The 26180-nt window shown below is 39.5% G+C and overlaps 1 protein-coding gene and 1 long non-coding RNA gene across 4 annotated transcripts; both read left to right on the top strand.

The window, feature by feature from the left end:
- Positions 1-4066: 4066 nt before the first annotated feature.
- LOC142163358 (uncharacterized) lies at positions 4067-4477 on the top strand. Its single transcript, XM_075220633.1, has one exon. It carries the CDS (start codon positions 4067-4069, stop codon positions 4475-4477), a length of 411 nt encoding a protein of 136 aa, XP_075076734.1.
- A 1561-nt stretch (positions 4478-6038) lies between these two features.
- LOC107781726 (uncharacterized) lies at positions 6039-13295 on the top strand. 3 transcript variants are annotated; one of them, XR_012694281.1, is made up of 4 exons: positions 6039-6338; positions 7449-8749; positions 9583-9657; positions 13042-13295. It is a non-coding gene; the product is annotated as an uncharacterized LOC107781726 (long non-coding RNA). The 3 variants fall into 3 exon arrangements; XR_012694282.1 differs by having other exon boundaries at positions 6043-6338; positions 8153-8749; XR_001647071.2 differs by lacking the exon at positions 7449-8749 and having other exon boundaries at positions 6116-6338.
- The last annotated feature ends 12885 nt before the right edge of the window (positions 13296-26180 follow it).

The following is a 26180-nucleotide window of genomic DNA, read 5'->3' as shown; positions in this document are numbered from 1 at the left end:
CCTGGCCTCTTTGGGGTCAGCTAAGACGTCAACCTCGGGGCAAGTCACAGAGCCTTGCGGTAGTCCTGAATCAAACAAAAAGTGGGGTTAGCAACTTTTTTATGAAGTTACATGTGTCCGTACAAAGATAAAAGGAAAAAGAACTTACATTACCATGATTTTTGGCCTTCCACCCGTATTTGACGGCCATCCCCTTCCACCGACAGGATTCTGGTGTTGTGATTTTCAAAATTTTTTGGACCTACTGGTCCAGACCTTGAACTCGTGGCGGCTCCCATTGGGTAGCCGTAACAAAAGAAATAAGAAGATGATCAACACTGGAAAAAAACTTTTCACGAAGGAAGGAAATGAATCAAAAATTTACGGAAATGATTCCATGACTCAGGAAAAGAAAGAGTTATGACCGGGATAATGTCCCTGGTAGCGATAATGACGAATCGCTCCATCCACCCGCGGTCATTGTCATCATCCACGCTGGTGAGAATAACATGGTGACCGCGTTTAATGAAGTGTATTACTCCCCATAGAAAATTATGGAAGAGTAAAGATTCATCATGTGTGCAATGGTTAGGGCTTCCCCAGTCGCGTCTCCGTGCACAGTTGGCGAAGGCAACCCATTGTTCGTCATACCGATGGGCCTACTTGTGACAACAAGACCTGATATCGGTAGCAAAACTCTAAAATAATGGGGTCGACAATCGACCCTAGGGAGAATGGGCCTAAGGTAAAGGGATACTGATAGTAGTCTATATTATGCGATGTAGATGCTATTTATCCTCTAAATTAACCATAATTTATTCATGTTTTAAGTGCTAAATGATAACAAAATGCTCTAATTAAGGTTTTTATGCTTTGCAGTAGCTACTCCGAGTTAGGAGAATGATATAGAGTGTTTTGGGGTCAAATATGTAGATATAAGACAAATCAAGAAGAGCCCGGATGAAAACGAGCAAGAAAAGGTGAAGAAAAACTGGGAAACAGTCCACCACGACCACGGCTGAAACGTGGTGAAAGAAAGGCGGAAAATAGAAAGTCTAAAATGACCGCGGTTGGCCCGCGACCGCGGTCGATCTGGAGAAGGCCAAGAAAGTTTAAGGGCTAAAGTGTAAAGCATGGGAAACTTATCCTAACCCTAGATAAACTCAACAAACTCACCCAAGTGAAGGTTAAGTTTGTTTTTAGACTCAATTGGAGGCAAGAACAAGTGTGAGAAGATCAAGACACCATTAGAGTTTTTCATTCTTCTTCTTGTTATCATTATTTTGTGAATTATGAATAATTTTATGGTTTTATCTTGTTTTACGATGAGTAGCTAAACATTTAGTCTAGGGTTGATGGAACCTATTGTTGGATGAAATCTTGATTACGTTTTGATATAATTAAGCCGTTTCTTATTCTATAATTGTTCAACTATGTGTTTTCCTGTGATTAATTGAAAGGGCCCTTGATTAATCATGTCAAGTTACCTTGTGTTGCTTGAGAAAGAATACTAGGTTAGATTGTTGTTGAACAACACCATTTTCGGGTAAGTTAAGAGATTAATTACTTGAATTTAAAAGCGGGGTTAGAGATACCGAAGCTTTGATGGGATAATTCTGAGTTGCATAAATTGTCAACTAGAGTAGTTCGAGAGAATGTTGGTAGTAAATTATCTTAATTAATCAAGAGATAATTGCGGTAACCCAGAACTCATATTCTTATAGAGTATTATAGCAAGATTATAGCGAACGTGTCAGGAATTAATCCGACAATTGGGGAAATCAATAACCCTAGACCATTTTACCTTTGAATTCAACTCTATTCTTGATTATTGCTAGTTTTATTATTGTTTCTCATTAGTTAACTCAATTCTACTCATTATCTATTAAAAATCTTGCATTCGTGGATTGTTTGGGCTATTCATTAGCAGTGTTAAAAGTTGTAGTAAATAGGTAAGTTCCCTGTGGGATTCGACTCCGGACTAAATCAGATTATATATTTGCAGCGACCGCTTAGTCCTTTTTATAAGGCGTAGTTGGGCGTGATTAAATTTTGGTTCCGTTGTCGGGGAACTAACGGTGTTATTTATTGGAACTTTGAAGAATTGCTAGGATTATTAGTTTAGATCAATTTTATGTGGTGTTAAAAATATTTACATTGAAATTCTCACGGTTGAACTCTTCTGTAACTCAGGTGCATGCCTAGAAGCTCTTCGAGAACTGGTGAACTCTTTGAAGGACTCTCAGATCCCAAGAAAGCATTCCGGACATTGAACCGGGATAACAGGAAGAGTAAACAAAATGAACAAATTGAAGTTGAAATGAGTGACGTAAACAACGTCAACAGGGACAACAGGAATGTTCAAGATGACGCAAACTTTAGAGTGATAGCACCTCTTGTGCTAGAAGCTGCTCTTTATGATTGGGCGCAACCAACTGCTGATAATCTGACAACAACAATTGCGGTTCCTCCCATACAAGCGGAGACATTCCAGATTACCAACAATATGATGCACCTATTGCAGAATAAAGGGTTGTTCTCCGGGTCATACATCGAAGACCCACAACAACATCTGAAGAACTTCTTATCAATATGTGTCACTTAGAGACAACCGAATATGACTCCTGAGGCAATCAAATTATTATTGTTCCCATTCTCAGTGACCGGGGAGGCTCAAACTTGTCTGAATTCGCTCCCTATAAACTCCATTGCTACTTGGGAGGAACTGGTCAAGCTGTTCTTAAACAAGTTTTATCCACCCAACAAAACTGCGAGGAAGATTGATGAGATATTGCAATTCAACCAGAAACTAACTGAGACTTTGCAAGAGACTTGGGAGAGTTTTAAGGGCATGTTGGTAAAGTTCCCTCACCATGGCATTCCAGATCAGATGCTAGGACAGAGATTCTATATGGGTTTGGCTGACCGTCTGAAGGCCAATGTAGATGCTTCTGCCGGGGGTGCATTCTTGAGCAAAACTTTCACAGAGTGCAAGTTCTTCTTGATAAGATGTCTCAAAATTTAGGCTGGATGACGAGAGACACAACACTCACTCCAATAGTGCATTCTGTTGCTCTTGACCCAAACAATACACATGCAGAAAACATAGCCACTCTTACGACCCAGATGAGCTTGCTGACAAAAAAAATAGATGAGATGGGTATGAAACAGGTGCACATACCACAAATGGAGGCTTGTGCACTCCTTGCATTAACCAGCCATATTTGTGCTCGTGGAATGGAGAGAATGACAACCAGAGATTCACATAAGATAAGAATTATGTCAATAATTCTGGAAGTCAGAGGCAAGGTGGACAACAATAGGGACCAACAGCAAACCAACAGTACATACCGAACCAGCCACATCACAACCCCAATCTAGGAGGAGCACGACCATAAGGCCAAATCATACCTTATCAAAGGCAACATGGCTATAATCAGCAACACCAGTAACATTTGACCTACCAACCACCTCAGCAACAACAGGATAGTAATATGATGAAATCAGGGGTATGCTTCAACAACTCATTGGGACAAATGGAAAGATGCAAGAGAAGTTAGTTGCACATGATTCGGTTATTAAAGGCATTGAAACTCAATTAGGCCAGTTATCTATGGCCTTAAACAATCGCCCACAAGGAACATTGCCTGCAGACATAAACATCAATCCAAAGGAGCAGAACCCAAATCAGCTACTGGCAGTGAGTCTCATGAATGGAAGGGATTTAGACAGAGAGCAAGAAGTTGCTCAATCCAGGAGAGAGACAATGCCAACTACTCCAGCTACCCCAGTTACATTAGAGACCGATGTGTTGGCAGAGCTCACCGAGGTTGCAATTGAGCAAGCACAGGTTGATAAGGGTAAGGAGAAGGAAGGTGAACTACTCCTAGAATAGGTAGTAGAAAAAGCTCCCAACAAAGAAAAGGCGCAAAGTAGTGGGAAGAGGTTGATTCCTGCACTATTCCCTCAGAGGTTGGCAAAGCAAAAGAAAGATGATCAATACAGGAAATTCATGGAAATGCTCAGGCAAATTCAATTGAATATTCCACTAATGGATGCTTTGAGGGAAATGCCAGGGTATGCAAAAATGATGAAGGACCTGATGTCGAGAAAATTTGAGTTCCAGGACCTGTCCACTGTAACTCTGACGCAGACCTGCAGCGCGGTTGTGATAAGACCTATGGCTCAAAAGGTGTCTGATCCAGGTAGTTTCACTATCCCATGCACCATTGGGAGTTATGCTTTTGCTAAAGCATTATGTGATTTGGGAGCCAGTATAAACTTAATGCCCTTGGCTATCTATACAAAACTGGGCATTGACAGAGCTAGACCAACCTCAATGTTACTGCAATTGGCTGATCGCACAATGAAGAGACTGACTGGAATTCTTGATGATGTGCTTGTTCAACTGGGGAAATTTGTATTCCTTGCAGACTTCGTCATTCTTGACTGTCAAGTGGATGATGAGATACCAATGATTCTTGGCAGGATGTTGTAGCCACTGGGAGAGCATTGATTGATTGTGAGACTGGGGAATTGAAAATGAGGTTAAACAATAAAGAAATCATATTCAATATTCAACAATCTCTGAGGAGACCCAGCCAATTTGTAAATTGCTCACTAGTGGAGGCCGTAGATGTGATATTACAAGAGGAGGATGAGACTATTAATGTCAGGGATCCGTTAGAAGCTTGCTTGATGAATCTGGAACATGTAGATGGTGAGGAGTTGGCAGAGTGGGTCATGGCTCTCGAAGGTCAAGGGTTCTGGACAAGGGAACCCCAGTTCGAGCCCTTACACTTAGAAGAAAGAACAATGCCACCTACGAAACCATCGATAGGGGAGCCACCGCAGTAGGACCTGAAACCGCTTCCAGCTCACCTCAGGTACACTTTGTTAGGGCCTAATTCTACTTTACCTATTATTATATCATCTGTTTGCTAGATGTGCAGGTAGAGCAACTCCTACAGGTGTTACAGGAACGTAAAATTGCCATTGGTTGGACCATGACAGACATAAAGGGTATCAACCCAGCTTTTTATATGCACAAAATTCTCCTGGAAGAAGGGCACAAACCTTCCAGAGAACATCAACGAAGGCTGAACCCGAATATGAAAGAGGTGGTGAAGAAGGAAGTGATCAAATGGTTAGATGCGAGTATCATCTTCCCCATCTCTAACAACAATTAGGTTAGTCCTGTTCAATGTGTACCGAAGAAGGGAGGAATGACGGTAATCCAAAATGAGAAGAATGAGTTAATCTCAACTCGTACAATTACGAGATGGAAAATTTGCATGGACTATCAGAAATTGAACATAGCCACCTGGAAGGACCATTTCCCCTTGCCCTTCATTGACCAGATATTGGACAGGTTAGTTGGGACGTCCCACTTCTATTTCTTGGATGGATACTCGAGGTATAACCAGATTTCAATATCCCCGGAAGATAGAGAGAAAACATCCTTCACTTGTCCGTATGGCATCTTTGCCTTTCGGAGAATGCACTTTGGGCTTTGCAATGCACCGGCTACATTCCAGCGGTGCATGTTAGCCATTTTCACTGACATGGTTGAGGATATTATGGATGTGTTTATGGATTATTTCTCCGTGGTAGGGAATTCATTCGAAGATTGTCTTCACAACCTAAGAAGAGAGCTCAAAAGATGTGCGGAGACAAATCTAGTGCTGAATTGGGAGAAGTGCCATTTTATGGTACAAGAAGAAATATTGTTGGGGAATCGAGTGTCCAAAAAGGGAATTGAAGTTGACCAAGCCAAGGTTGATGTGATTGAGAAGCTGCCGCCACCCACTTCGGTAAAAGCAGTGAGAAGTTTTCTGGGGCATGCAGGGTTCTATAGGCGGTTCATTAAGGATTTTTCCAAGATTTCTAACCCCTTATGTATGCTGCTTGAAAAGACCAGCCCTTTGTATTTTCTGATGATTGCAGGTTGACCTTTGAAGAGCTGAAAAAGAGACTGGTGACTGCACCCAACTGGGAGCACACTACAACAAAAAGGGGCTTTAGCGGCAATAGATTAATTGCCGCTAATTTATTCGCAGAAGGCAAATATTAGTGGCCAATGGATATTAATCGGTAAATATTATAGTTTTAGTGGCGATTCAAGAATATAGACAGTAAAGTTTTATTTTTTACTTTTGGTATTCCCTCCATATTCTAATTTTCCTCTAAATTCTCTCCCGCAAAAATGCTATACCCTGTCATACCTAGAAATTAGATTAAAGAAAACAATTCATATTGCCACCATCACTTTGCTCTCTAAATCAAATTTTCGGCCACCATCACTTTGCTTTCTAAATCTCCATCGGCAACCAAATTTCTGGCCACCATCAAAATTCTTGGTAAGTATCTCTATTTATCTTTAGGTTTTTAGTTGGGTAGGTCTATGAGTTGATGAAAATTTCTAATTTCTGGGTGTAGAGTTTTGATTGCCGAAGATTAATTCTTGAATGAGAATTTTCTTAGTATCTTTTCCAATTTGGTATTGGTGGTTTGTTTAATTTTCTAGATTCAAGAATCTAATTTCTCCTTCATGCTTGAGTTTTGACTGTATCAAAACTGCCCAAAACGTGATTTTTCAAACTCTTGATATTCCTTGTAATTGGAGGACCATCTGAACCAGAGCGTTATGCTTCTGTAATTTCATGAAATTGAATGTTAGGTAGTTCTCTGCTAATATCTGCATAGTGCATCTGTTGGTTCCAAAAGTTGTGGAATAAGGAGTGGAGCGCGCCTATTAGGTGCGGGTTCGGCCGAATCCAGTCACTTTTGCTTAGACGGTGCATTTGTATAAGGTAATTCATTAAATATATATGAATATTTAACTGTGAACCAATAACAAAGAGGGACTATGGGTTCCATGGCAAATCCAAAACTCATAAACTTCAAATCCTAGCTTTACCTCTATTAATGGAACTCATTTAATGTCCCACAATATTTGGTGAAGTAAAATTTGCTGCTCTTAGAAAGAACTTAAAGTAATAGTTTGCCATTGCTTTTATGTGGTGTAGTTGGTGAGCTAAAAGTTTGACCTTTGTAGTTGAGAAATTTCTATCTTATTGTTGGGTAATTTTTTAAAGATAGCATTTAGGTGAATGATATGTGAACGCACAAAAGCTTTAATGAATTGAAGCATTAGGATTTATAGTAAACATATGTACATTCTCTTGTGTGCACTTATCAAGTAATTGGATAAAGATATAAGCATTTGTAAAAAACGTACCTGTTGAATGCTATCAACACTGATCAACAAATCGCGTTAAAAATAAAGTTTTTTATCCTACTGATCAGAGAGGAATTCTCGCCTAAGTTTTGTTAATCTGTAAGATATAAGTTCATAAAGATGTTTTGCCCATATTGAGAACTTTTTCAGTGATTAGTGTAAAAGTTATAATCACGAGAGTGTTTTTAGCTAAAATTCTTACCTGGTTGCAATATATGTGTCTTTGCAGCTTGGGTTTTCAAGAAGCTTGTGAAAATGTTCTGTTTCTTTTTGTGGGGTTGCTTTTTTCTCATGATCCGTTAAAAGTGGATTCTTTTCTGTTTTTTCCCTCTATTTTGAATGTGTTTGATGGAAATTTTGAGAGGTTGAGGTGATTAAAATATTCAGTTTTTGAGATTTTTACCAATGAATTGTAAAGTATATGTTTAGTATCCTCCTTTTATAGTTTCTATTTTGTTTTTGAGACAATTGTTGAGAAAATATGTTGAGTTTCTGAAGACAATAGGGGCTCTAGATGAGAATGAAAATCTGACAGTACTTGGACAACACTTATCAATGCTTCCAGTTGAACCAAAACTGGGAAAAATGATAATATTAGGTGCAGTATTCAACTGCCTGGATCCAATTATGATAGTTGTTGCTGGTTTAAGTGTTAGAGACTCATTTTTAATGCCATTTGACAAAAATGATGTAAGTTAATATTCTCCGATTTATTGATGAGAACTTACCATCTTCTTCTTGTTTCTTAGAGTGACTCAATTAATGTCTAAACATATGAACATATTCTGTCCTTTTCTCACAGTAGTACATTTATCTCTTTCTTTACTTAAGGAATATTTGTGCATTATTTTTATGAGCAACAGATTTAATATGTTTTCTGTGCTTGCTTCTCCAAACATTGCTTCTATAAATACTTCCGTTTATCTAATTCAGTTGCATTTGAGCTGAGCCGAGGGTCTATCAGAAACAGCCTTTCTATCTTTATGAGATATGGATAAGGTCTGCGTACACACTACCCTCCCCAGACCCCATTTATGGAATACACTGGGTTCGTTGTTGTTGTTGTTGTTGTTGAGAAAATATGTCTTGCTCGACTTGTTCAAATATAAAAATAAAAAATTACCCCCTCCGCCTCAATTTATGTGAGGTTATTTACCAATATTCGCCTTTACTTTTAGAGTTATGAATGTCATTGGGAACTTGTTAAGAGATAAAAGTTGGACACTCAAAGAAGGAAGAGGTTGTACTGAATTGAAGTGGTTGATGAGGAATTAACACCAAGATGCTCTATGAGATTAAGTTTAATTAATCTATCCAGATAAGCTACGATTATGTATGCTTGGCTTATAAAAGTTTAGTTTTTATTGTTGGTACTAATATATTATCTTTTTTTGTTATCTTTGCGTTTTCTTGAGCCAAAAGTCTATCGGAAACAGCCTTTCTATCCCCTCGGGGTAGGGGTAAGATCTGCGTACATACTACTCTCCCCGAACCTCACTAGTGGAATTGCACTGGATCGTTGTTGTTGATGTGAGCTCACGGTAGATTTAAATTATAAAACTCTAGCAACATAATGATATAAAATTTTCGGTGTTGCATATGTTGTTTACTTCTTGATTTAAATTGATCAGAAAAATGTTTCACTCTTGTATTATTAAGTTGTCCTTAGGATTTTTATTTCCTATTAGCTTAATAAAAAAATTATTATGTTTCATGTTCAAGTTCTGTTGAATAGATTTCAAAACTTTATTTAAATTCAATTAAAAGAGTTTTCTTTTCACATATGTAGTTTGATTTCTTTTCGATTTGTTGAAATCATCCGAGTGATGCTTAATATGGATTAGGGACATATATCAAGGAATTTTCCCGTTCTTGATAGTCCCTGTTTTCTGTTTGATATGCGAAGTTTTCAACTATTTATTCACTTTAAAGTTTAAACTACACATTAGCACATCTGATGTGCTTTTTATGTAGCTCTTAGCATTTTTGTGCCGAGAAACTGGGTTGCAATTGCTTAAACATTTAGATTCAGTTATTACAAGTTAGAAACCTCTCTGAGATATATTGCTAAGTCTTATTATTAGACATTTCATATATTTATGTATAAGGAATGATCCTACCTTTAAATTTAGCAATGTTTGAACACAAAAATATTGTATTTTACTAAAATAATATGTTTGCTTTAGCTTTACTGTTTGAAGGAAATGCTTGTAGACAATAAGTTTGAGCATATTTTTTTTGATAAGGTAAAGATTTAAGCATACAAGGAGGAAATCAGTCAAATGTCTAATTTTGTTTACTGTTGCTTTAAAGTTATCGAGACATCGCTATTTTTTAACTCTCAATCTTTTCTTTTTATGTAGGTTTCGAGATTGTTGCTGAAATTGTTCTTCTCCTTCACTTTTTTATCTTCATCATCAAAGTATTTTGCTTACCAGGTACCCTAACTCTTGAGCCTAAGCCGATGTGTAATGTCTTACTATGGCAGTTTGTGTGATAATTTTTTGTGTCAGCTATGTTGTGATTTGTGATTGGATGTTGTTAAATTGGCGGGCAACTGATTAAATTGATTTCTTTGTTTTCCCTAATGTTATATATTTACTTTCGATTGTTAAAAGTTATTTGTAGGAGACTATACTTAAAGAAAATTCTGTTAATTTAAGCATAAAGTAATTCTATTTGAATTGTGGATTTAAGTGGATATGAACTATTTGGTTTGTTCGCTTTCGAGATCAACCTCGATTATCTATTATCTTGTCTTCTTCTTCCTCGTTTCTTAATTCACTAAGAATTTCTCCTCTTTTTACTAATGTATTTTTAGCTCTTATAATAATTGCGGAAAAGAAAAGAATATTTTGAATGTCATGGGCATTCCTAAAAATAAGAGATGGATGTATTGTGACAGAGTTAGTAAAGAATACTTGAATGGGGTAGAAGATTTTTTAAACCACGCCTTTTCTGAAAAACAAGATGGAGAGAAAATTTTATGTCCTTGTGTGGAACGTGTCCTTATCCATCAAGTAAATCGGGCTACAACATATGATCATCTTGTGGTTAATGGTATTATGCCTTCATATGATACTTGACTTTGTCATGGGGAGTCTCTAAAGGCATCAAATAATATTCAAGTAAATAATCGCAGCCAATCAACTTTAAAGGGCGATGATATGAGAGGAATGATACATGATGTCTTTAGAGGCTTTACACAATTCATGGAGACTGATGTTAGTGAAACAGGTCAGATGGAACCAAACCTACAAGAAAATACTGCTCATCCATCTAGAAATCAACCTCATCCCGAGGTGGATAAGTTTGAACGGCTCATGAAGGGGGCTAATGAAGAACTATATCCTGGATGCAAGAAGTTTAGCAAACTGTCCTTTTTGCTGCATATCTATCGTACAAAATGCATGTTCAAATAAATCTTTTAATGCTTTGCTTGGACTATTGAAGGATATGTTGCCTGAAGGGGAAACATTGCCTCCTTCTTTCTGTGAGACCAAAAAGATAGTTGAAAGCTTGGGCTTAAAATATGAAAAGATACATTCTTGTCTGAACGATTGCATGCTTTTTAGGAAAGTGTTTGCTAGTAAGGATGTCAATGAGTGCAAAATTTGTGGGGCTTCTAGATGGAAAGATAATGTTAAAAAAATTCCAGCCAAGGTCCTAAGGTATTTTCCTTTAAAGCAAAGGCTGCAAAGATTGTTTATGTCTTCAGAAACATCTAAAGCAATGCGATGGCATCATGAAGAGCGCAACAAAGATGGAGTTCTAAGACATCCTGCAGATTCTGAAGCTTGGAAGAGTTTTGATAGTAAATATCCGGAATTTGCTAGAGATCCTCGCAATATACGCATAGGATTAGCTTCTGATGGGTTTAATCCATTTGGTACAATGCGAACTATTCATAGTACATGGCCAGTTATTTTAATGTCATATAATCTTCCACCATGGATGTGCATGAAGCAAGAGTTCTTCATTCTGTCCTTACTTATTCCTGGACCGAAAGCGCTTGGCAATAATACTGATGTCTTTTTGCAACTTTTAATAGAAGAGTTAAATGAATTATGGGATGTCGGGGTAGAAACTTATGATGCCTCTGCTAATATGATATTTCAAATGCGAGCAGCTCTCATGTGGACTATAAATGATTTTCCAGCATATGGTACTCTCTCTGGATGGTGCACTTATGGTTGGTTTGCATTCCCTTCTTGCAACATAAACACTCAATCTAGAAGGCTCAGACATGGCAAAAAGTTGTGTTACATGGAGCATCGACTCTTCTTGAAGTTGAGACGTAAATATCGGAATGATGCTAAATCGTTTGATGGGACTAAAAAACAAGATCTGCACCTTGTCCAGTATATGGGTCACTGGTGCTGAATTAAATTAAAGATAAAAAGTTTACTTTCGGCTAGTGGAGTGAAGGGGTAAGTGGGGTGATGAAAAATACATGGAAAAAGAGGAGAATTTTTTTCGATCTTCCTTATTGGGAGTCTAACTTAGTGCGCCATAATCTTGATGTGATGCACATAGAAAAAATGTGTGTGATAACTTAATTTATACACTATTGGGTCTTGGTAAAAAAATCTAAAAACAACTTAGAAGCTCGACTAGACTTGAAGGAGATAAAAATAAGACCAAGCTTATGGTCTCAATATCGAGCTAGTGGGATCTAAACTTGGTGCTGAGGGTATGAACCCCTGAGTACACGTGTTATGTGTTGGCGTTTAGGTGACACACATGCTAGGTGACGGGCCTGTGGGTGTGCACCGTGTGAATTGTGACTCGATTATTTCTGTGGTACTGTGTAATTACCTAATGTTATTTGTATCCATGAAATCTCTACGTGCTAGAGTAATTGAGCTGTGATCCAAGTTAGAAACCATGTTTAGGCTATATGCTTTTTTTGTTGGGACCCACTGGGATTATATGTGTTGCTGAGTTATTTGCTTAAATTGTAGTTACATACGCAGTCATACTCATTCATTGGCATATCATAACCCAGTCTCTGTTGCTATTTATTGATACATCATATCATCATTTTAGGCTAATTTTTATGATATGGTGAGCCCGAGATATTATTAATGATTGAGTAAGGCCAAGGCCCTTATTGTGAGGATGTTTATAAAATCGAGTTGTATGTCGCAACAGACTTTATTGATTCATGCTATGATTGGATTATTATAGCGTTTGGGCTGGAATTGTCCCCACGGAGTCTACACATCCATCGTGAGCGCAGGTACCTACTGAGTGCGAGTGTGAGTGCCGAGAGCGAGTGTTGAGTGACTCTGAGGACTGAGTGAATTGATACTATGAGAGTATGCATATGATTTTATCACTAAGTTGCATTGCATTCGACATGCACACTTGACATACATGCATAGAGATGCATTTTCCTCATGTTGTACGGTATTGCGTCATTCATGACTTCACATACACATTGACATGTAGGCATAGAGATGTATTTTCCTCATGCCATTTGAAAATGAAACATTTACCTCATGAAAGCTTTGAGAAAAATCACAATTTTACAAACTTACTCATATTTTTTTGGTGATTTCGATAAAATATTTGGATTTTCACTAATATACTTGAAAAGCATGCCTATTTTTTCGGTATTGTAAATGAGCTGACATTTTATCTCTGAATTACTTCTTTTAGCACTTTTATTATGTTGTTATGAATTATTGTTGGCTATTGGTGTTGGACTCTGACTTTGTTCCAAATCGTCACTACTTTCAACTTAAGGTTAGGTTTGTTACTTATTGAGCACATGGGGTCGCTTGTACTCATACTAAACTTTTGCACATTGCATGCAGATGTTGGATGTTGATGTTGCTGTATACGGCGGGAGCTGGATTTGAAGATGTGTCTGCATTTCGTTCATGGCTGCCTCTTGATCTTGGCAGCCTTAGAAATTTAATCTATTCATGTATATTTCAAACATATTATGTACTTTATTTCATACCAGTTTTGTAAAATTTAAATCTTAGAAGCTCCTGATTTGTATGACCAGATGTGACGACCTGACCGGTCGTCTTAAGAATTAACACTCCGATCCTCTATTAACTGCTTTTTCCGTGTTTATTTCTACTATTTTGAATTGCTGGGATGTTCGGTTTTGAGTTTCGGAGAGTTTTGGGACACTTAGTCCCTAAATGAGAGCTTAAGTGTTGGAAATTTGACCGTGGTCGGAACAGTGTGAAGATGGCCTCAGAATGGAATTTCGATGGTTCTGTTAGCTCCATTGGGTGATTTCGGGTTTAGGAGCATGTTTGGATTGTGTCTTGGAGGTCCATAGCTAATTTAGGCTTGAAATGCCGGAAGTCGAATTTTGAAGTTTCCGGTTCGATAGTGAGATTTTGATCCGAGGGTCGAAATGGAATTCCGGAAGTTGGAGTAGCTCCGTAGTGTTGAATGTGATGTGTGCGAAATATTTCAGGTCATTCGGACGAGGTTTGATAGACGTTTTGATCGAAAGTGTATTTTTAGAGTTTTGGAGTTCTTAGGCTTGAATCCGTGGGTGATTCGTCGTTTCGATGTTGTTTTAGTTGTTTTAAGGATTGGTATAAGTTTGGACAGTGGTATTAGACTTGTTTGTGTTTTTGGTTGAGGTCCCGGGGGCCTCGGGATGATTTCGGAAGGTTGTCGGAAGGATTGGGAGTTGTTTGAGCAGTTGAAGCTGCTGATCTTCTGTCATAACCGCACTTGCAGTTGGGTCCCGCAGGTGCATAGCCGCAGAAGCGGCATTGTCATCGCAGAAGCGAAATTGGGTAGGAGCAGTAGGATCTACAGATGCAGGAGATTTACCGCAGAAGTGGTACCGCATCTGCGAATGGGGAATCACAGGTGTAGAGAAGGCTGAGTTACTGATTGTCATTGATGCGACAGGTTGTCTGCAAAAGCGGGACCGCAGAAGTGGATTAGCTGGATAGAAACATATAAATTCTTGCCTTCGTGAATTTTAGTCATTTTCACCTCTTTTCAAACGGGAAGAAGCCTTGTGGAGCATTTTCAAGAGGGATTTTCAGAGGAGTTCATTGGGGTAAGGTCTTTGGTCCCTAAACTCGTTATTAGAATGATTTTTATCATTTTAAGCATGAAAAATTAAGGAAAATCAGTGGTAAATTGGGGTTAGAGCTTGACTAATTAGAGACCTTTGAGTGATGATTTGAGGGACTATTTGAGGTCCGATTTTGATACCTTTGGTATGACCGAACTCGTGAGAGTGTGAAGATTCTAAAAATATAAATTTTACCCGATTCCGAGATGTGGGCCCGGGGACATTTTTAGTCATTTTACCTAATTTCGCGTATTAGCTTAGAATTTCTGTGTAGAATCAGTACTTGAAGTGTTATTTACATTATGAAATTGAATTGAATAGATTTGGGCCATTAGGAGTCGAGTACTCGTGGCAAGAGCGTGGTTTCGGATTGATTTGAGCTGGTTCGAGGTGTGTGGGGGACCTTCCCCTTAGGATTTGGTATTATTGATAATTGAAATGCCTTGTACATGAGGTGTCGAGTGCGTACTTGTGCTAATTTTTGGAAATCTGATTTTCATTAAGTAATTACTAGTATGTTTCCTTTCCTGTTTTTATTACTTGCACTATTACGCCTGTTGTTAGCTTAGGAAAGCATGTCTAAGTGATTTAATTGCTTTATTTGCTTAAACTGGTTTACCTGAATTCTATGCAGCATGCTAGGCTAGAATTACTTGTTTGCCTTAATATGAAATTTGACATTTCTGAATATTTTCCTGTTGTTGTTGTGTATTTACATTGGGACTACGGATGTGGGATTCCGGTAGCTCCCCCCTTGTCTATTACATTTGGGACTACAGATGTGGGATTCCGGTAGATCCCCCTGCATAGTTATATGTGTGAGCACGTGATTTTTGCCCTATATGAATTATTCCTACAAATTCAAAATAAAATATTTTTTTCCATTGTTTGCAATTTTGCGGATTTTTGTGGCATTTTCTGTTAATTGTTTGCAATTGTCTGTGCATGTTTATTCTATTTAATTAATGAAAATATAAAATATGTTGCATTTGCATTTAGGATTTAACATTGCACTCTTGAATTAAGTAGTAAATTAGTTATTTTATATGAATTGAAAAATCACAAAATATTTATTTTTGCACTTTTAATTTTAATTTTTGAACTTTGGTGGTTTTTCCTTTAATTTGGTTTTAACTAATTGTGATAATTATTAGAGTTAATTAATTCAATGTGGTAGGGTTAATTTGATTTAGGATTTAGTTTGGGTTTTATTTTATTTATTTGAAATTTTTTAATTAAAAGAGTTTGAAAATAAAAGAATTAATTTGGAAAGAATGAAAAGAAAAAGGAAAAAATCAGTTTTGGGCCAAATCCATGCAAATTCCATAAGCCCAAACCTTCTGCCCTGAGACCCGTCCAAAATACCCTTTACCCGGCCAAAACACGCGTCCAACCCGGTCCGGTTTTCCCCCAAACCAAACGACGTAATTTCGTTAAGTTTTGATCTGAGCCGTTAATCGTGCCTAGATCCAACGGACCAGAACTGGCCCTTCCCCCCGTATAAAAATGTCCGAACCCTCAGACCCCCCCTCCCTCGCTCGTCGTTTCCAACACCCTCAAAGACCCCAACGTAATCCCACCGTGCACTGCCGCCGGAAATCGCCCTACGGCGGCGATAGGTCTTCGATGGCTACCAAATTTGCACCCTAGCTCCCTCTCCTTCTCCTCATTCCAAATCCACACCCCTTTTCCCTCGAATCACACCTAAATTTCTCGAATCTGGCTCAGAAGCTCCAAACCCTAATCCGCCGCCCTATTTTTCCACCGCCTCAACCGGCGGCGCCACCTCCAACCACTCCCAAAATAACACCCCATGACCTCCATGGCTCCCTCATACAAAATCCGGTACTCGTTTCCCTCGAATCTTTATTTGAAGTGTGAAACCCTAAAAATCCAAAATCAGATTTTGTGCATGCAAGGGCTATTTCCCCGATTTTCCTGAGTGTTCAAGGCCGATTTATCACGAAACAATGATGGTCGCTGGTTCTTGACAAAGAACAAGCTATTAACATTATTTGGGGATAAATTGGAAATCCAGTGTTGGTGTCGAGTTTAGTCGGTAAGCTTCTTTATTTTTTTTGTCCATTTCTGTCACTTCACTGTCTTCCTCTTCTTTTCTTCTCCTTTTTCTTTAATTAATTTTTATTCTGACTAAAAGTTGATAAAAGTTTTAAACCTAGTTTTCATTTTGGTGTTCGTATTTATTCTGTGTGTTCTCCAATTTTCTTTTCAAATTTGTCGTCAGTTTTGTTTGATTTGTCTATGTTGCCTGTTTAGCTTTATTTAGGTCACAATTTCTGATTCTTCTAATTGTACAATTAGTTGTGGCTGATTAGGTAATATAGCTTAATTATAGTTCATTAGTTATTCTTAAAAGAGAAATCAGTTATTTAGCTAGAATTTTAGTTTTAAAATCTCCCAAGTGATTATTGATTCATTAAAATGAGCTTCTGATTTTGTTTGGGCCTTGAGGCCATTCTCGACCCCACTGCAAAAGCCTTTTAAGCTTTGGGTCAAGATTGACCCATATCTGCTTTGGGTTCAGGGGTAAAAACAGTGCAATTAAGGGTTAGTTTGGGTAAAAGACATAGGGAATCTTGAGTAACAGAATTCAGAAACTTCTAGGAAAGTGGGGTTGGGGCTTATATGAAATCTGATATTTTAAACTAAGGGTTTTTGAGCAAAAACGAAAAATATGAAAAGGGTCTAGGTGAAAATGTGATCCTCCTTTAGCTGCCCTAGTGCCTTGCCTATAAAGGCAGCTTTTCTTGCCTTTGAAGGCAGATATTTTTCTGAGGGCTGAAATCCAAAAAATATAGAAAGACTGCAAAAAAGAAAAGAAAACAATCTACTGTTTCATAGGAGATTTTTCAGCCTCATTTTTCTCTGCACTAAACTTCTGAAAGAGCCTGTATATTCTGAAAAAGTACAGAAATTTTTGCATCATTTTGGGGTCGAAAGTTACTGGGGATTGGTCTTTAATTTCATTGTTAGCAGTAGTTGAAGAATTTCAAAGGATTTCTGAACTATTTGGGGTTTTAAAAATGGTTTAAAGGGAGGAATGTTGATGTGTTGGTGTTGCTGATCTACTGCTGCTGTTTCTTCCTGACCTTGGGCTTGTTTTTTTGTTACTTTTGCTGAAATCAGGTATTTCTTGGATCTCACTAATATGTGAAGTGCATATTGAAGCTATGTGATCAATTTGGACTTGTGGATGAATGTGAACTAGGCTGAATATTAGTCTATATTCTTCAAAGACTATTCATGTGTTCCTTATTGAATTAGTTTTACTATTTGAACTTTATTGTATTCAGTCATGCTATGGACAATGCATTTTCGGATTGTATTTGGACTCTAATTTGTCACTTTGGTTCTAGCTTGGGTAAATTCTTTCTCAAGTATTTGTGTGTTTGGACTGTTTTGGGGGGGGGGGATTTAATTTCGATGAACAACGTTCTTAGTTGGATCAGTAGTCGAGTTCTGTACTTCTTTTTCATATTTAAGATTAGTAATTTAGATATCATGTTAATAGTGGTAGCTTGAAACTCTATAGCTTGGTCGTTCAATTTGAGCAACGTTAGTTGACTGTTGAAGCTACATAGCTTTATCATTGTTAGAGTAAGCTGTTAATGCAAGAATTAGCATGCGATAAAGATTAGCTCTGGATCCATATTCATCTCACAATTGCTTGTAAACAAGTGCAAAATTTGAACTCGTAATCTGGTGATGCATGTCTATGCCTTTTCTAGAATTTCTTAAGGGAATTAGGTCTGGCTTGGGCCAATATGGGTCAGTTTGCTAGGAAAAAGGCCTTCATCCCTATTTCCGCCCTTGTGACTCCTTAGGCCCAACTTTGGGCCCTATCACATCCAGGAGGTTTTAATTCGTTGTTTTTTTGGTAATTGATATAATAAAAGGGGTTTGTCCTTGAGTATTGTATGACCATTCTTGTTTAATGTTGGGTCTGGGTATCGCGCCCAGCCTGTTCTGTTTTCCTCCTTCCAAAACTCTTCAGGTGACATTGGGCCTGTAGCCGGCCAAACAATTTCATGTGATTACAATGCTTGTTTTATCCCATTTGGGTTTACGACTAGTAGGAGTAATTTGAACTTTGATCTAGAGTAGGCCCAAACATCATGGACCGTTTTAATTAAGTGTTGTCATCTACCAATAAATTGAGGTGTGATATTTTAACCAAATCACCTATGGCCCTCACAAATACTAATTAGACACTAATGATGAATATTCATAGAAAAGCCTTTAGGGCCGTTTAAAATACAATGTGATTGTGTACACGTTCACGTGACATGATTACAATTCTAAAAACCAATTCGGGGTATGCGTTCGCGCAACTTCGAACAAACCTTCTTAATAATAAAATAGGTTTTCATAGGCTATTAATTAATTTAGCTCATGTAGTCTGAGGTGTGCCATCTACCATTTAATTATGCATGGCCCTCGTGTTAATTTCATAATATAGATATAAAATGACAAATGTTCGTAGTTTGCTTTAGGCAGATTTAATACTCTATCGTGATTGTGTATACGTTCGCGTAACATAATTACGATTTAAAAAAAAAAGTATGCGTTCGCGCAACTCCGACTAATTTTTCTTAATAATAATAAAGTCACGTTCGCGTGACACGATTTTTGAAATGCCAAACAAGCGGGTACACGTACACGTGACTTGTTTCAAGACGTTTTCTTAATTAAAGGAAGTAAAAGCACATAGGTTCTAAAACGAGTCATTAAACAATTTTAATAAGCCAAGTATGATCAAAGCGACCGTGCTAGAACCACGGAACTCGGGAATGCCTAACACCTTCTCCCAGGTTAACAGAATTCCTTACTCAGATTTCTGGTTCGCGGACTGTAGTACAAAGTTAATCTTTTCCTCGATTTGGGATTTAAACCGGTGACTTGGGATACCATAAATTATCCCAAGTGGCGACTCTGAATTTTAAACAATTAATCCCGTTTCAATTTTCCTTTAATTGGAAAAACTCCCTTATATATACCCTATGCGGGGTATAGGTAAAAAGGAGGTGTGACAGCTCTGGCGTCTCTACTGGGGATCGAACTCAGAATCTCTGGTTCAGGGTTCAGAATTCGAGCTTATTAATATGATTTTGCTTGGCTTTATTTATTGTTGATATTACTGTATTCTGTGAACCTTTTGTGCTAAATACTATCTGTTTACCACTTTAATATTGTTTGAATTGTATATAACTGTCTTCTTACGCCACCTCTCTGAGTCTTCTGAAAATGGTGCACACGTTCGCGTGGCCCGCTTTTTCTGTAGAAATTATACCAAATAGAACGAGGCTGGGCAAACAACAAGGCTGGGTAGACTTCAGTGCTCCCGGTACGTCGCCCCCTCTTTGGCCCCAGTTGTCCGCTCGGGTACCCAAGTCTAGAATAAAACCCCAAGATTTAAACCTAGAAAAACACTGCTTCACGCCAGATCCCTAATAGAAGCGTTTGTTTGCATCACGTACATTTGACTTAGGGGACTCAACACAGAGGTTGGGTCCGTCTAGGACAGGTATGCCCGAAACAACAGACCATCCTGATGCATTCTATGTGCTACGTGTACATTTATTTGTTTTGGTTTGTATGCTGACCGACTAGGAAAAATAAAGCAAAAAAGAAAAAACCAAGAGTGATGTAGGGAAGGAAATAAAGCCCGGTTCTAAAGAAAACCCCGGTATTTGAAAAACGTCCCGAAGCTCTGCCAAAATTTTTCAGAAAAAGTTATTTCAAAAGAGTCAAACACTGTGTTCTTCCAAATGTGTCAAAACTGACCAAACTATGCAGGTCTGATTCTCACCGGATGTGGGATACGTAGGCAACCTACGTAAAGTTTACCCTTATTTTTTTTAAAAAAAGAAAGAAAAACAAGAAAAGAAAGTCGGTGGTCCAGTGAATGCAATCTGGATTTTTTATCAAAATAAGCCGATCCAGCTTCGGCAATGTCTTAAACCCTTCTTGCCGAGATAGCCTCAAAGTATTTTTCAGTTGTCGAAAGGCTATTTTCGTAAAAGAATGGATAAGTTTGTGAAGGGTCATAAAATAATTCCCCCCGGCCTCAAAATTCATGTGAAATTGGGAAGGGGCTGCATTTGCAAAAACAGTCACTTGGCTAAAATTGGCATATAGGGGAGGAAATCATGGTCCTTTGATTTGTTTTTTTTTTCTTTTCTTCTTTTCTTTTCTCTCTGTTTTCTTTTCTTCTTCAAAAACCTGTTTACAAAAGGGTCCACTCGAGTCAACCATAACCTTAACCTTCCGCAGGAACAGAATGAATACCATCCATGATCCGCCAGAAGTGGTCAGGGAACATGCTCAGTTGCACTTGCGTATGTGGTGGAATGATCTAGATGAAGATGGTAAGAAATGGGTGAAAAAGCAATTGGGTGCTCTGATAAATATTTTTGAGATCAAACCACGAGAAGATCTAATCAATGCTTTGGTAACTTTCTGGATCCTGTCCACAACGTCTTTCATTTCTCGGATTTTGAGATCACCCCTACTTTGGAGGAGATAGCCGGGTACATTGAATTCGGATGGGATTTGAGGAAGCAACAACTTATATTTCCAAGGGCTCCATCGGTGCACAAGTTCTTCGACCTCCTGAATATCAGTAAACAGATGAATAAAGAACTTGTGAGCAATGGGTGTTGTGCTTTCTATTTCTTATACTTAAGGTTTGGGCACTCTGCTGGTTTTGAAACGCATGAAAAGGGTCTGAGCAACAAGCAAGACAAGGGCCTTTAGCAAATTCATCGCCGATTCGCATTTATTGTGGCATTCTTGGGGATCATGGTCTTTCCAAATGAGAAAGGGACGGTGGATATTCGTATGGCTAGAATTGCACAAATCCTCACTACCAAGGAAGATCATACACTTGCCCCGTTGGTGCTAGCAGATATTTATCGAGCACTGACTTTATGCAAAGCAGGGGCTCAATTTTTTGAAGGTTGCAGCATCCTTCTACAAATGTGGTTGGTCGAGCACCTTCTCCATCATCCCAGATTCATGAGTTATGGTTCGAGCCTGAACAACTTCATCACTAGTTACGAGGAGAGGGTAAAAGATTACAATGCGCCAGAAGGGTTTGAAGCATGGGTCTCTCACTTGAAAGTTCTTAATGCAGGTCAGGTCGAGTGGACTATAGAATGGCTCCCGAGGACAGAAGCCATCTATATGACTGCTACCAAAGGCTACCTGAGGTTAATGGGCGTAAGGAGTATTCAGCCATATGCACTGCAGAGGGTCTTGAGGCAATTGGGAAGGTATCAGATTGTGCCTGAAGATGAAGATCTAAGCACCCAGGTCATGGAGTTACATCCAGAAGCTACATTGCCCGAGGCTGTAATTCAGCAGGATTGGAATAGCTGCCGGTATCTAAAAAATGGCACCCAGGTACCAGACATCGCCAAGGGGGAAGTAGATCCAAATTATGTTGCTTGGTTTGAGAAAATGGCTTATGTAAATAATAAGCCAGAGCCCGAGAGGACCGCCAAAAGGCCTCATGTTCAAGCCTTTGATGATAAAATTCAGGAGAGGTTAGCCTGGAGGGGGAAGGAAAAGGAATATAAGGCCATCATCCATGATCTACGAGAAGAGTTGAGAAATGTAACCTTCAACAATGATTTGCAGGCACAAGAGGCCGAAGATGAGAGGAAAAGGTTGCTGCGAGAAAATGAAGCCCTCAGAGCTCAGGTTCGACAGTTGAAAATAGAAGCCGAGAACCCGGGCCGAAGCAGGAAAGATGAAAGGCTCATTTATAACCTTACTCAAAAGGTACGTGACTATGAAGATAACTTGCAGAAAGCTGAGTCTGATTAGCAAAAGCACATGCGAGGTTGGCTAAAAGTGCCGAATGGCGTGCAGCTTTCGTTCAACAGATGAAAGAAAGATATGAAAAAGGGGTCACAGGTTGGAAAAAGGCAATTGGCAACCTCGAGGGTGAAATGGCTAAACAAGCCAAAAATTTTAAGGCTGAAAGAGAACATTATTATGCCTTAATGGCACGGCTAGAAAGAGACTTGCAACAACTCCAAGAGTAGAACCAGGTAGCCGAACGAACTTTGGAAGCCAAAACCGAACAGATCGGGCATTTGTTGCAAGAGAAGGGCGTCATAAGAGAGCGAGTCAAAAGGGTCGCCAACTACTTCGCGATGAAGTGCAGTAGCTGTGAGGATATGACTAGATCTATGTTCTTCGCTACTGCGATGATTTTTGTTCGCCGGGTAATGGAAGATCTCTACCACCTCCACGAGGATTTAGCGAGTCGGCCCGCGGTGAGGGCGAATGATGCCCCTCGGGTCTCGGGGGCAATTGAGGCACTGATGTATTCGTGATTTCTTGAGTCTGTATTTTCTTTCTGTTAAAGTCTGCCAGTTTGTCTTGCAGTCTGTACTTATTTTATCAGAGTATGTGGGTTATTTGTTTTTCGAGTCTGTATTTCGTCTTTCATCAGAGTCTGTTAGTTTCTGTTTAAGTTTATTTCCGAGTCTTATTATGAAAAATTTGAAATTCCAAAATGTTTTATTATTTTTATCTCCAAGAACTACGCTTGGTCTGATTCATGTGGGGTCATGATACGTAGGCAATCTCCATAGGATTCGACCGTAACCAAATAGAAAAGAGAGAAAGAAAATAAGAGGAAAAAACAAGAGAGTAAAGAAAAGAAAATAGCGGAAAAACAAGAAAGAAAAGAGAGAAAATAAGAAATCAAGAGAGAATAAAAACAAAGAGAGAACAGAGGCAAGAGTGAAAGGAAGGGAAAGAAAAAGAAACAAAAAGGGGGAAGTTTGCAATTGAAAGTAAGAAAAGGCCGGGATGACACATGCAACCGATCAAATACATAATAGAGACGGTTAACTGTTTAGGTGCATTCATGCCCAATGTGCGGTTATCAATCTGTTAAAGCCTAATCGCTAACAAGGTTGTTGTTTAATATATTGAGTCCAGGCAGGTGGTTAGTTGATTGGCATTCTGGCAACTCACTCATACAACACCTAATCAAAAGACAGGCTGAATATGGCCAACCAAGAACCGGAGACAAGTATTGTCGACCCGTCAAAAGAAGTGGAAGAATTGGATATTAATGCGATGAGGGGAGAGATGTATAAGTTAAAGCAGCAGATGGCTGAAATGTACCAAGCTTGGGCCAAGGGGCATCCACCACCGGTTTATCCCGCCAACCCTGCTTATATCCCACCATCAGCCCAACCTCCGTAGCCTCCCACTGTGAACTCATCTCCAGCCTTTCCCCTCTACCAGCAATGCCATGGAGCCACTTCCCATACTTCTCAAGCTCCACCACCCAAACAAGTCCCATACCCCCCCACCAATTACACCTGTTTTTGTGGCACCTCCACCTGCTACATTACACCGATCTTCCAGTGAACCCTTGTTCCAAACTCACGATAACCAGTACTATCCCCCTGAACCCACCTTCAAAATTCCAGAACCATATTCTTGCACCCCTCATCTTGATCTCCCGGCAGAGACCGAGAAGCCACCCAAAAATCCCGAGCATGAAGAGATGATTAGAAAGGTCAAAAGCTTAGAAAAGTCATTCCGAGATATGAGGGGGTTGGGAGGTCAAGTAAGTGTGGCCTATAAGGATTTATGTCTGTTCCCAGATGTTCAGTTTCCAGCGGGGTTCAAAATGCCCAAGTTTGATCTGTACGATGGGCATGGTGACCCAGTAGCACACTTAAGAGGATTTTGTAGCAAGATGAGAGGAACAGGTGGGAGAGATGAATTACTGATGGCATATTTCAGCCAAAGTCTAAGTGGATCGGCCTTAGAATGGTATACCAGACAAGATCACAACAGGTGGTACACATGGGACGATTTGGCCCAAGCCTTTGCCTGCCATTTTCAGTACAACCTCAAAATTATCCCAGACCGTCTGTCATTGACAAAGATTGAGAAGAAGCCGGGTGAGAGCTTTAGGGAATATGGATTCCGTTGGAGAGAGCAAGCAGCGAGGGTTGACCCTCCGATGAAAGAAAGCGAGATGGTTGATTATTTCTTGCAGGCTTTGGAACCCACTTATTTTGGTCACTTGGTGTCAGCAGTAGGTAAGTCCTTTAATGAAGTTGTAAAAATGGGAGGCATGGTTGAGGAGAGACTCAAGTCCAACAAGATCATGAGTTATTCAGCAATCAAGGCGACCACCTAGGCCATTCAAAACGGTACTGGAGGTGTACTGGGGAAGAAGAAGAAATAGGAAGTTGCTACGATTGAGTCGGGAACTTGGGTTGGATCCAGAAACATTCCACGTTACTATAACCCGCCTCGACCCTACCACAAAACTTACCCCCACACTCCATATAGTCTACCACAACACTACTACCCACCGCCCGATCCCCATTTTTCCGTCCATCATGCACAAACCTATACCCAACCTCCCGCTCACGCACAATGGCATGCGCCGGCTCCACAAAGTCCATACCTAGCTCCACAAAATGCCCATCCACCCCCAAAAGCCTATAGAAATCCCCCTAGGACAGGTTTCCGTCCAAATCAAGCCTTTAAGAATGAGAGGTTGCAAAAATTCAAGACCTTCACTCCTTTGGGACAATCATATGCTAGTCTATTCCATCGACTGAGATAGCTGGGTATGTTGAATCCAATCGAGGCTAAACTGCCGAATCCCCCTCCCAGAAATCTTGACCGCTCGGTGAGTTGTGAGTATTGTGGGAACCCGGGTCACGACACAGAGAAATATTGGAAATTGAAAACAGCTATTCAAGAGCTCATTGATACTAATCAGATCGAGGTCCAAGCCTCGAAGGCACCCAACATTAACCAGAACCCGTTGCCGGCCCATCATGAGACTAATATGATTGAGATAGTGCATAAGGGAGGGGAGCCTAAGAAGCCTTCGCAAATAGTCATGATGATTCGGGCTAGTGAAGCCAAGCCATTTGAAAAGTCAACAAGTGAGAAGTCTGTGATCAAGTTGAACGGGGCAAATAACGAACCATCCGTGGAGGTCAAGAAGGGGTCCTCAAGTGACGTTGCATGGAAACATCAAAGAGCAAAAGTGGTTGTGCCAGGAGTGACGAACAAGCCTATGGTAATTGTGAAGGGTGCCTCTACAGATCCTGTCGTTATCAAATCGGTAACTCAATTACCGATAGTCAATAGCAAGGCAGTCCCATAGAATTATGAGCGAGTAACAGTGACTTACAAGAGGAAAGAGGTTAAAGAAGAAGTGTGTGAGACTCATGGTTTGACTCAATCGGGGATATGCTTTGCCCTCAAAAAGTTGAGAAAAGCTAAGACCTCAAAAGATAATCCAGTGTTCGTGAAGAAAGCGGTGACCGAGGAAGAGGCAGAAGAATTTCTGAGAAAGATGAAAGTACAGGACTATTCCATTGTGGAGCAGTTGAGGAAGACACCGGCTCAGACCTCGCTCCTGTCATTATTGATCTATTCCGACGAGCACCGTCGGGCTTTGATGAAGATCTTGAACGAGGCTCACGTTCCTGACAAAATCTCAGTAAACCACTTGGAAAAGATAGCCAACAAGATATTTGAGGTAAACTGAGTCACTTTTTCTGATGATGAGTTGCCCGTGGAGGGTACTGAGCACAATAGATCCCTCTATCTGACGGTGAAATGTGAAGATTCTGTGGTTACTCGGGTACTAGTTGACAATGGTTCTAGCGCAAATATTTTCCCTTTTTCCACTCTGAACAAGTTGAAGGTGGATGATAAAAGAATTCACAAGAACAATATCTGCGTTCGGGGATTCGATGGTGGAGGGAAAGATTCAGTCAGGGACATAGTGCTCGAGCTTACAATAGGGCTGGTTGAATTTACTATGGAATTCCAGGTGCTTGATGTGGCTGTTTCTTACAATCTGTT

This window comes from Nicotiana tabacum, chromosome 8 (assembly GCF_000715075.1).
Source record: "Nicotiana tabacum cultivar K326 chromosome 8, ASM71507v2, whole genome shotgun sequence".
Lineage (NCBI taxonomy): Eukaryota > Viridiplantae > Streptophyta > Magnoliopsida > Solanales > Solanaceae > Nicotiana > Nicotiana tabacum.
This window is presented reverse-complemented; position numbering and strand designations above follow the sequence as displayed.